This window comes from Lissotriton vulgaris, chromosome 1_1 (assembly GCF_964263255.1).
Source record: "Lissotriton vulgaris chromosome 1_1, aLisVul1.2, whole genome shotgun sequence".
Classification (NCBI taxonomy): Eukaryota; Metazoa; Chordata; class Amphibia; order Caudata; family Salamandridae; genus Lissotriton; species Lissotriton vulgaris.
The window spans coordinates 1,331,719,338-1,331,732,187 of NC_141685.1; the positions used below are offsets into that span (position 1 = coordinate 1,331,719,338).

Here is a 12,850-nt window from a genome sequence, read left to right on the forward strand (position 1 = left end):
ACCCTTGCTTCCTGTCCACCCACCCCACCTCCGAGAGCCTAATCATCCAGGCCTCTAACTCCCAGACCGCATTCCCGACGGCTCCCCCCGATCGGGAATCCAAGAGGTACGAACAGTATGGTAAAAAGATGTTCTCCTCACTTAAATTGGGGTTGCGGTCAGTCAACACCGCGTGCCTCTTGGGATGTTACACCCACTCTCTGTGGGACCCGGTCGCAGACGTGCTGCCACAATGTCCGGAGGGGGTCAGGACTAAACTCACCCAAGCCCTTGTGGAGGGTCGAGATGCGGCACGGTATTCCATCCGGTGTGGGCTGGATACCACGGACTCGCTGGGCAGAGCGATGGCAACGACGGTGGCGATTTGTCACCACGGCTGGCTGAGGTCCGCCAACTCTTCAGCTGATGTCCAAAACACCATTATGGACATGCCGTTTGATGGCAGTCGCCTCTTTGGCGACAAGGCACACCGTGCGCTTGAGCGCTTTAAGGACTCCAGGGCTATAGCCAAGTCCTTGGGCCTCTCAGCCCGCGCCAGCAAACTGTTGCCTTTCAATCCTTTCGTGGCCAAGGAAGGGGCGCCTCCACACGTCCTGCCAGCCACGGCCCGCAGACTAACATCCAGCGTGGTGGCGGACGTGGTAACCGCTGTGGCGGCGGTCGGGGACAACGGCGAGGTCAGTCCACACCTACCCCTACAGCATCCGCCTCAAAACCCTCCTAGTTCGAGATTTCAGGCCCATGTGACGCCAGTGGGGGCAGGGTTCGCCATCACCTCCTCCACTGGCGCACTGTTACATCGGACAGGTGGGTGCTGCAAATCGTTTAAAGGGCTACTCCATCCCCTTCGATGCGACCCCTCCAGCCATGCCACCGCAGTACCACCGCGTGTCGGGGGATCACTTGAATCTTCTGCAAGAGGAAGTTACGGCCCTCTTGGCCAAGGGGGCCATCGAGCGCGTTCCTGGGCCAGAAGTAGGGTGTGGTTGTTACTCCCACTACTTTCTGGTTCCCAAGAAGGGCAAAGGGGTCCTATGCCCTATCTTGGACCTGTGGAACGTCACCGGCTTCCTCCGGAAGGAGAAGTTCAAAATGCTGACTTTGGCTCAGGTCTTATCTGCCCGGGAGACTGGATGGTAGCGTTGGACTTGCAGGACGCTTATTTTCACATCCCCGTCCTGCCGGCCCACTGGCGTTACCTGCGGTTCACATTAGGCCACGAGCACTTTCAGTTTACCGTGCTCCCCTTCGGCCTTACCAGCGCCCCACGGGTGTTCACGAAAGCGATGGCGGTGGTCGCAGCTCATCTGCGCTGGTTAGGGGGTTCAGTCTTCCCCTGCCTCGATGACTGGTTGTTGAAGGCGGACTCGCCCCAGACAGTCGTCAGCCACCTCCAGACTACGGCCAACCTCCTGCACCTGCTGGGGTTCTCCATCAATGTGCCGAAGTCACACCTATGTCCCTCTCAGGAGCTCCTCTTCATCGGAGCGGTTCTAGACTCGGCACAGTTTCGGGTTTATTCCGATCTTTCAGCCGTTATCCCGAGTCTCTGTCAGGTTGACGCTGCGGCGACTGGGGCTGATGGCCTCCTGCATCCTTCTGGTGCATCACGCCAGGTGGCGGATGCGGGCTCTGCAGTGGGACCTGAAGTTTCAGTTGGCCCAGCATCAGGGCAACTTGTCCGACCATGTCTTGATCTCGGAGGGCACTGCAGGACAGTTTCAGTGGTGGCTCACGGACCGCGATTGGGTCAGCGGCAGATTCCTCTCCTTACCCCAAAGGGAGCACGTAGTTGTGACTGACTCGACCCTCCATGGCTGAGGGGGCCACATGGGAGAGGCGGAGATCAGAGGCCTCTGGTCTCCAGCGAAGTCCAGGCTCCACATCAACCTTCTGGAGCTGCGGGCGATCCGGCTTGCACTGAAGGCATTCCTCCCCTCTGTCCGGGGGAGTGTAGTGCAGGTGTTCACGGACAACACCACCGCAATGTAGTACTTCAACAAACAGGGCGGCGTGGGGTCGTGGACCCTATGCCAGGAGGCTCTGCGCCTCTGGTAGTGGCTGGAACATCAGGGCGTGATCCTGGTGGTTCAACACCTGGCAGGTTCCCTGAATGCCAGGGCGGGCTAACTCAGCCGTCGGTGAATGATGGATCACGAATGGCATCTGAACTCGGACGTGGCGCAAGGCCTCTTTCAGCAGTGGGGAGAGCCTTGGTTGAATCTATTCGCCACAGAAAAGAACGCGCAATGTCATCAGTTCTGCGCATTGGAATTTCCAAGGCGGCACTCGCTCAGAGACACTTTTCGTCGCGAGTGGAGCTGCGGTCTGTTGTACGCCTTTCCGCCTATACCACTTCTGCCCAGAGTGCTGAAGAAGATCATACGCGACCGGGCCCAAGTTATACTTGTGGCTCCGGACTGGGCACGAAGATACTGGTATCTCGAGATACTCAGCATGTCTGTCGATCCCCCGATTCGTCTGCCTCTTCAGGAGGACCTTCTGTCGGAGCAGCAGGGGACAGTCCTCCACCCGAACCTGTCCAGTCTCCACCTCCATGCTTGGGGATTGAGCGGCGACAGTTGAGGCCATTTGACTTGCCTCCTGAAGTCTGTAACATGGGTGGGTCGGTAAGGAATCTATCACTAACTAATGTCTCTTACAGATATATCGTTACACAAGTAGTAACTTGTGCGTATGCCATGCTCCTGAGCCAGGCCACCTTAGTGGGACGAGTCCTGGCTCCCAAGAGAAAGGCTACTTCGCGCTTTGCAAGCAAGCAGTAGGGCAAGGGCTGTAAAACGTCTATAGCATACTTTGAGTCGATGGACCAATCCCAGCAACCCCAATTCAGGTGAAGGAACCAAGGGCATTTCAATGATTTGAGATAGCACATCAAATACCTCTTGCCAGTAGGGGAAGACGTGGGGGCAGGACCAGGACATGTGGGCGAAGTCAGCATCTAAGGCGTTACACTTGGGGCAATTTGTCAGTTTAGAAGGGTCAAATTTAGCCAATTGCACAGGAGTCACATAAATTCTGTGGAGAAATTTAAAATTGAGTAACTTTTGTCTAAGATTAGGGGATACCCTGTGTGTCTGCTCCAAGGAGTAGGTCCATTCCTTGTCCCTAAGGGGATGTCCAATATCAGATTCCCATCTTTGACGTGCCCCGCTATCCCGTCCCGGCCAGAGTGCCATGCATGCCTTATATAGTTTATTGTTTATATAGTTTAGTGACCAAATGTGTTCCTGCAGTGTCAGCTATAAGGAGGGTGAGCGGGGGGAAGTCGTCATGAGGGGCAGGGTAAGTAGCGAAGGCAGAGCGGAGCGTCCCTTGGAGCCCAGTCACATTAAGAGTATCCACACCAGTGAGCCCAGGAAGCTGTGTCAAATCAGACAGCTTACGTGCCCGACCATCCGTAAATAGAGAACCAAAGGTGTCGAGCCCTAGCTTGGCCAAGGTCACAAGCACCCCTCTATCAGTTAACGGCAAAAAGGGGTTATTGGCAATCTGTAGAGCAGATGAGTAAAGGGGACCAGACCGTATAGTCTATTCAGCTTTCACCAAGCCCGACACGTGGTGACCAGGGGTTTCCAAATGAACATCTTAAGGAAATTAAAACCCTTCCTCCCCCCTCGATGACTGTAAAGCTGCCGTCTCGAAGCACTCGTGATTCACAGGTGGTACTATGGAAGTGCCACACTCTGTGGCTTGCCTAGATCCAAAACAGTCCCTTTAACTGCTCCCCTTAATGATGCACATCACAGATCAAAAATAAATAATCATATAACCCCTGATTTGAAATCCCTTGATTGACCCCTATACGAAGCAAGAAGTCAACTGAAAATTGCATGCATGACCCACAAAGCCAGCCCTACACTTTAATACTCCTAACTACCTTGCTCAGAAGCTTGAACTTTTGGGAGACTCCAGACCCTCTAGAAGCTCCAGCACTCTGTTGCTTAAACCACAGAGATTCACCAAAGAGGAAAGCTACAGCACAGACTTCTATGGCGGCGCCGAAAGAATTTGGACCTCCCTCCCCCCTGAAATTAGACTGATCCCTCAGTTACATCTTTGAAGAAAGAGTTAAACTACTATTAATGAACAAATTTCTGCCCTAGACCCTAAGAACTCCTAGCATATTATGACTTGTCAACTACACTCGGGATTACTGCTATCCAGTCTATGCTACCTGTTTCTACGTTTTGTTGACGCCACCCCTATCTGAGGTGTAGCCTGATCCTGTTTGGTTCTAGATTGACATCATGATTATTGCTAGATTGTAATGTTATTGCCTTTTCTGAACTATCTGTATTAACATTTTGATGTCTCCATCCTCATCTGGGGTGTTGCCTTAACCTGTACTGTGCTAGTTTTTGTAATTATTATTATTACTCGCCTGTCCTGTTTTTGTCTTTTTTACCTGTCTGTCTTAACATTGAATGGTCAACACCCTCTTCTGGGGTTTTGCCCTCTCATGTTCTTGTTGATGACACTATGGGTTCTATACTTCTCTGTTTCCTATCATTGTAAAGAGCTCTGATACCCGCAAGGATCATGTTCGCACTATATAAAACATTTCAAATAAATATATCATGCCTGAAAGTTTCTTACTGGGTCATTGATTAACATCTCCAGCTTGAGAGTAAAACCTCTGTTTGTGATGCCTACAGATTTGGGTGAACAGTCCTCACACCTCCAGTGGGTATTACACCATCTACGACAATGAAAGTCTTCAAGCTGATCATTTCAACACCAAATTGAGCTTTGGGGACACACAGACACTTTGGGCAAGAACAGGATACCTTGGTTTTGTTCGGCGCACTGAGCTTACAGATGCCAGTGGAGGTAAGAGCTCAAATGTGAATGTCAGGAAGAAAAAGCAGTAATTAATTTGAAACATCTTGATAACATTGTGTAAAACATGGTTTCTCCCACTCAAGTTAGGATTTCTGAAAACGGCAATTGACTTATTTTCTGCAATGGACATTAGAAAACCATAAGGATAAAATAAATGACTAAATATACTCTTTAAAAAAAGGAAAGAGAAGTCATTTGCACATGGAATTCAAAGATTTTTTCATGGTGAATGACAAATAATTAAAACATAGCGGGAATGTTGGAAAAGACCAAGCCTGCTCCAAGGCATTATCCTCTGGTCCAATAATTCAAATTCTTTGGATGTCAGTGCACACGTCTGGAAATTTCATCCCCACAGAAATGTGGGCCAAAGAGGAGGGTGCCTCATTGTAAGACGTGCAGTTAATAGATGTTATTGGTGAATAAAGCCAGTAGACTCCACCTTCCTAATCTCAAATAACAACAACAAAAACATAAACACTGTTTGCTTCGTGTTCTTATTGTTGAACATAGATGTTGGCAACCTTATTAGTAAAAAGATCAAATGATGGACGGAATGCTGAACAAATCAAACATTCACCCCAAGTCACAGATCTGGGATTAATCCATAGTTTATTTGCTCACCACGCCACCCCAGTTTTGACCTAGCCATATGCTAATCAGTCTTGACCCTGCTCCTCATTGGACCAGTCCAGCCCGAACTGCCAGGCCAGGCCTTCCCTTGACCGAACACTACCATCCTGGGACCGGTTTCAGGGTATCACCCCTCATCGGCCAGGCTAGCTTGAATCCAGTAGCACAGGGAGCACGAGACCCACGTCTGGGCATACCCTACCCACTTAGGCGACAAAAGCAAAAAGATCAAATGATGGACGGAATGCTGAACAAATCAAACATTCATCCCCAGCCACAGATCTGGGTATAATAAGTCGTAACTAGTGTAAGCATTCTGATTTACTGAGACAATTTCATCATTTTATACAAGGTGGTGATGTTTTAAATGTGGTGTTCAAGAGCATCTGTAATTTGTGAATTGGTAACTATTGTTTTACTCAAATGGGCAGTTTCAACCCTTTTCCCTATCCTCAAAAGTGGTAAACTCCGAACTGAAAATTCTTGGTAAGAACTTTTGCCTTTCCAGTCAAGACGACACTTAACCTAACTTGCCAGTTTTGTCTTCGTGAACAATTTAGCAGTGAAGAGTTCCAATTAAACGCTTAACTTGGTCTCTCTCATCCTATATTGCAAGGTTTCTTTAAAGGTTTGCTGTACAACCCTATTGTTCTGATAGATACTTCTAACCTCAGATTCCTCTCCTTGTGAATACCCATCAGGCACCACACAGGATCCAGAGAAATTTCTCAGCAATTGCTTTGCGCCCTGGTAGGTGGGCGTGCATTTTCACGTCAACTCAGTCAAGCTCCGGAAAGAACACTGAAGCCACATATGACCACCTTCCCTGCGTCCTGATGTCAGTTTCTTTCTGTACCTTTGGTCACAGATCAGGAGCTAACTCCCTCATTTATCTGTCTCCTGACAGAAATATTTCTAAACTTTTTATAAAATGTGCAAAGGATACGTCGCCACTCAAAACTACAGGATTTAAGCACTGTGACAAACAGATGTCTGTGACAGATCCTCATCAGATCCTAACCAAGTTTGTCTCTACGATCTGAGTTGATTGCACAACTCCAAGAGAGGACTGCGACTTCCTGTTTGGTGGACGCTGAGGAGAGACAATGTGGGACTGAGCAGGGAGGAGGTAGGTGTTGTTTTCTCTTTTTACACCCACGTACCCCAGTGCCCCCAGCCACCCCAGATCCGTGCCTGACGCCACTGCTCAAATAGGGTCCTCTTTTGATTCCAAGGCTAATTGTAAATTGAAATCCAAGAAAAAACAAACCTAGGAGTTTTAAACAGGGCTTCCCTTCATCTTGCCATCCTCGTCAGGACACATAATTTGGACCCTGCTCATCCTGAGCTCATCCCGATCCAGCCTGAATTTCCAGGTGCATCAGTGACTCTAAAGCAGGTCTTAGCCTTTATAGAGAACATGTTGGATCTATATTGCACACTTCAGCTCCTTCTGGTGCACATTTGGGCCCCAGGGATCCGAGGAGGCCTCCAGTTGTTTACCATTGTTGAATGTGTCCCCCAGTGTGGTGTCTCTTTTGACCTTGTTGCGAGCCCCCTCACCCCAACTTTAAACCAGGTGGCAGGATCTTTGACGGTGTCCTGCTGGTCGATGCCGGCACTGAAGTCGGAGGAAGCACTGGTTGTCCTTTCGGACTCTGATGCAAATCCACCACAACCTCTGGTAAAGCCACATCCAACTTCTCCTCAGCAGATTCAAACCCATTTGTATGTAGGCGCCACACTACCTTTGCCTAAACAAATGCCTTTGGTTTCAGACTCTTAGTACCATGATGAAGGGAATGTTGGGGATGATAAATCTCTATGTTATGAAACTGAGAACTTCTTTCTGGATCTTCAGGAGGCCAGTGGTCTGGATATTTCTCCAAACACTGGACTACACTTCCCACCTGTGTTCTCCACAGAGGAACCTACGTCCTTTGTGGTGGTCATCAAAACGGCAGTGGAAGTTCTGGATCTCCAACTCCTGCAGTTGAGGTCTTAATGAATGTCCTTATAAAGGTCATACTTATTCAGAACTGTTCCTCTCTTTCAACCAGGCAAGTGCAGTTACCCTAATGGGTGCGTGGGCTAAACCTGGATCCTGTCAGCCAGTCAATAAATTGGTATTCAGATGACACAGGACTGCTCCTCTAACATCCTTCACCAACTTGTATTTCAGGCTTCACAAGCAGACTGAATCAAAATTAATTTGCAGCTACACCCACTTATAGGAAATCTAAGTGCATGGAAGAATTTGGGAAGTTAATGTTTTCCCCTGCCAGTCTCGCTATGTGCTCTGTAAATGCCAGTTGGCTCCTGGGGCGTTATTCACATGCTTTCTGGGAGTGGTAGTCCAGATCTTGCCCTCAGTGCCTGAGAAATCTTTGCTCATTTGGTGCAGATCATTCAAGATGGACAGGATGCTGCAAAGTACATGATCCATTTTGAGCTGGACACCACATACCATTCGAGCAGAGTAGTCTGGAACAACATGGTGCTTTAGCGTCACATGTAGATAAGCTCAATGGGCATTTCAAGTTCGACATGCCATTCAATAGAAATCTTCTCTTTAGAGACAAAGTGGACTCATCCCTGGAGCACTTTTAAAGAGAGCAAAGCCCCGGTGTGTTCCCTCAGGCTTTCAGCAGCAGTGTGGCGGTATCCACTGCAATTTCACCCTCTTCAGGGCTTTGGAAGGGACTTTCAACAGTGAAAATATAAAGTCTGCCTTCTCAACAGCAGACACGAAAGTCTTTCATGGTCAGGCAATCAGGCAACAATGTCTAGGCCCTTAAGAACAACATACTACCCCAACCTGCCTCCTGTAATGCTTAAAAACCCCTTTAGCTTGCCATCAGCGGCACAACTAGCCCATTGTTGGAAAGATTAGGTATCTGAAAGAAACACGTTAGTGTTAGATTTCTTACCTTAGAATATCCCCAGGCATCAGACTGGATCCGGAAAGATTTCGTCAGTAGTACTCCTGCGCGTCGGTAGACGTTGTCTACGGCACCGCGTCCGTCGTCTGCGCCGTGATCGCCGGGATGACATCGCTGGAGTACTTAGACGCTGCCCTCGCGCACTGACGTCCGTTCTTCTTTTTTCCGCGCCCGCAAGCGCAATTCCGGGAAGAGCGTACCCTTAGTCATTTTTTGACTAACTTTTGGGACATTTTTGTCTATCTTTTTCGAGTCGTCTCCTGGTGCCGGTAGGGATGCCTGGTTTCAAGCCGTGTGACGCCTGTCATCCGACTGATGTCGGTTACCGACCCCCACTGCCCGTGTCTCTACTGTTTGGGGGCCCACCACGATGACAAGTCGTGCCCGACATCCGAGCCTTGACATCGAAGGCTAGGCCGAAGCATTCCCGTAAGCTACTCGAGCTCCGGCAGTCCGCTCCGTGCCGCTCGAGGTCCCCGTCTAGGAGGAAGTTGAGGGACCGGTCGCGGAGCCTGAGTCATCACAGATCGTCGGGATCCAAGTCCTCGCACTCGGGTAAGTTGAGGCATGGCAAAAAGAAGTTGAAGAAACACCATTGTTCTTCTCCCTCCCCTCGCCGGTCTCGCGACTCGGCCGAGGGTTCAGGTGGCGCCGCCTTCGTGGCTAAGGCGGAGCCTCGCATCCAGCCCCACACCCTCCGGTCCCCGGGCTGAATGCGACTCCGGAGCAGATTCAAGACTTCCCCGTGGCCATGAGGACTCTCTTTCCACCGCCGAGACCCGCCGGCGCGCCTTCAGGCCCCGCAGGTCCGACTGGGGGTCCTAGCCCTGTGTTGCCGGTTCCGGCCTGGAGCCACGGGCGACTTACATCCCTGTGCCGCAGGACCCGTGGGATCCAGGCCTGGATCCCGGTCGACGCTGATTGACCGCACGACTTCTCCGCCGGCGCCAACCCCCTCCGAGCCACCACTGGCGCCATCCTCTGGCGACGCAGGCCCCAGTTTCAGCCTCGGCCTGGGCTCGGCGTCGGACCTGCGCCAATTGGCGCCGTCCTAGACCCGTTTGGTAATTTGTTCACCTACGCCGGCTCCGTCATTTCAGGCCTCCACGTCCCAAACTGCCTTCCCGAACGCACCCCCAGACCGGGAATCCAAAAGGCTGGAACAGTTTGGCAAGAAACTGTTTTCCTTACATCAACCTAGGGTTGTGGTCCATTAATACTGCATGCCTTTTGGACCGTTACACCCACTCTCTGTGGGATACGGTGGTGGACGTGCTGCCCCAGTGTCCGGAGGAGGCCAGGACACGGCTCGCCCAGGCTCTTGATGAGGGGCGGGATGCAGCACGGTATTCCATTCGGTGTGGACTTTACACCACAGACTCGCTGGGCAGAGCGATTGCAGTGATGGTGGCGGTTCGTCGTCACACCTGGCTGAGGTCCACGAACTTTTCAAGGGATGCCCAGAGCACTCTTATGAACATGCCTTTTGATGGCCATCGTTTCTTTGGCGACAAGGCAGATAGCGCGATGGAGCGCTTTAAGGACTCCAGGGCTACGGCCAAGTCCTTGGGCCTGTCGGCCCAGCTCCAGCAAACTTCTGCTTTTTGCTCCTTTCGTGCCCACGGAAGGGGCACCCCTGCACGTTCTTCCAGCCACAGGCCGCAGAACCAACCTCAACGCGGTCGCAGACGCGCATTCCACCATGGCGGAGGAGGAGGACAGAGAGCCGGTCAGTCCACATCCGGTCCCGCAGCATCTGCCTCAAAGCCTTCCTAGTCCAAGCTTTCAGGCCCATTCCACTCCAGTGGGAGGCAGAGTTCGCAATCACCTGCTCCACTGGCGTACCATCACTTTGGACAGGTGGGTGCTGCAAATCGTCCGAAGGGGCTACTCCCTCCCCTTCGATACAACCCCTCCAGTCATGCCACCGCAGTACCACTGCGTGTCGGGGGATCACTTGCAACTTCTGCAGGAAGAAGTTACGGCCCTCTTGGCCAAGGGGGCCATTGAGCGCATTCCTGGCCCAGAAGTATGACGGGGTTGTTACTCCCACTACTTTCAGGTTCCCAAGAAGGGCAAAGGGGGCCTACGCCCTATCTTGGACCTCAGGAGCGTCAACGTCTTCCTCCGGAAGGAGAAGTTCAAGATGCTGACGTTAGCTCAGGTTTTGGCTGCCCTAGACCCTGGAGACTGGATGGTAGCGTTGGACTTGCAGGGCGCTTATTTCCACATTTCCGTCCTGCCAGTCTACCTGCGTTACCTACGGTTCACAGTAGGCCACGAGCACTTTCAGTTTACCGTGCTCCCCTTCGGCCTCACCAGTGCCCCTCGGGTGTTCATGAAAGTGATGGAAGTGGTCGTAGCTCATCTGCGCATATTAGGGGTTGCAGTCTTCCCCTATCTCGACGACTGGTTATTGAAGCCGGGCTCGCCCCAAACAGTTGTCTCCCACCTCCAGACTACGGCCGACCTCCTGCATTCGCTGGGGTTCTCTTTCAGCGTGCCGAAGTCACACCTGAACGTTACAGACAGAGTGGTCCCAGACTGGGAGAGGGGAAAAGAGAGGTTTACAGCGAATACTGGCACATTTATATGTACATACATGAGACAAAAAATGATGTACAAAGTTTTAATTCACCATGTACTGAGGACCATATTAAATGGCTAAACATTAGGAAAAAAACATTTTGTGAAAATTATTATAAATAAGTGCCCCTAAGTAAAAGAGGTGGAGGTAAGGCGGGGAAAGGGGGTGATATATAAGTGAGGATATATACACAATCTTATAATCTTAGATACAAAAAGGGAATACAATATATGGTACTCCATCCCAGCAATCCATTCAGACAGAACATAAGAACTTGGAAGAGGTACATCGACAACATCCTCATCATCTGGGATGGGGATGAACGAACGTCACAGCAATTTCTGACATGGTTGAACCTGCAAGACAATTTCTTAAAATTTACGAGTACCAGCTCCAACAGTAGTCTTGTATTCCTCGACCTGAACATCTTTCCTAGAGACGGAAGATTAATGACCACCACCCACTTTAAAAATACATCTAAGAATTGTCTACTCATGTACAGCAGCTTTCATCCCAAACATCTACGGGACAATCTACCGTACGGGCAATTCCTCCGCCTGAGGCAGAATTGCACCGAAATTGAAAATTTCAAACTCCAATCTAAAGATCTGCGGAGGAAACTGGAAGCCCGCCAGTACCCAGAGAGGATAATCAATCAAGCGTTCAAGAGAGCACAAAATAACTGCAGGGAGGGCCTCCTTGAAGAAACAATACCCAAAGAGGAAGAACAAAGGCCCATATGTATCACCACATACAATTCAAGTTCAAACCATGTCACCAAGATTGTCAACAAGCATTGGAGGATTTTGAACAGTGGGGAACTACAGTTACCAAAACCTATGTTCTCTCACAGAAGGGGGAGGAGTATAAGAGACATACTGGTGCATACCAGACCCAAAACCTCGAACACTAAACACGAGAATTCCAATTTTGTCCAAGGCCACCACCCATGCGGCAAATGTAAGGTTTGCTGTTTAACAAAAAAGAGCAAGAAACTGACCTTTCGGAACGGAACAAGCTGGGAATAGAGGTGCTTCACAACATGCAACCAACAACGTTGTATATCTGATTACCTGCCCTTGCCACTTGGAGTATGTGGGCATGACAAGCAGGGCCGTAAAAACAAGAATAGGGGAGCACAAAAGCACTATTAAATGCAGAAGAGCAAGTACAAAATTAACGACACACTTTTTGGAACTTGAACATAAACCAGAAGATATCTCTTGGACAATCATTGAACAGGTGACAAAAGAAGAACACCTCCTCGAGAAGGAACAAAGATGGGTGTTTCGTCTGGACACCAACAACACTGGCCTGAACGACGAAATACCGTGGGGACAGTTGTGATTTATCAACCTGGCCTGTCCTTACCTATGCATTAAATATGAGCCGACCTGTATGAATCTACAATGCTCAGCTATCATTGATTTATTCCCCCTGTGGATAGAACACTTATTATCTTGACATAAACAACCAGCCATATAGCAAAGTATCCGACTCCAACATCTTTATCTCAGCAGGATTTTTCTGTACACAATAGGACACACCATCTGTATGCCACTGCTACCTCGCAGTTTTATAATGTCCTATGGCAGTAATCCTCTGGGTGCGCAACACCCTTTTTTAAGTATACTGTCGGATACATTTATTTTATTTCTCGCTCGCCTTTCACTTTACCAAAAGAAGTAGAAAAGAGAGAAGAAAGACCTCACAATCGGGTCTTTTTCTTTACTGTTCGTGCCACAGTGAACGGCCATTTTTGTTCACGCTCTAGTCTTCAGACGACAGCGCAAACCGGGGAAGATGACACAGCATTTACCAC

At 49.9% G+C, this 12,850-nt stretch overlaps 1 protein-coding gene across 1 annotated transcript in view; it reads left to right on the forward strand.

The window, feature by feature from the left end:
• DIP2B (DIP2 acetate--CoA ligase B (putative)) overlaps positions 1–12,850 on the forward strand; it is a 792,630-nt gene that overhangs the window by 729,559 nt on the left and 50,221 nt on the right. The window contains exon 36 of the mRNA XM_086966287.1: positions 4,680–4,854. Within this exon, the coding sequence (XP_086822413.1) occupies positions 4,680–4,854 (175 nt within the window). The remainder of the gene's footprint in view (positions 1–4,679; positions 4,855–12,850) is intronic.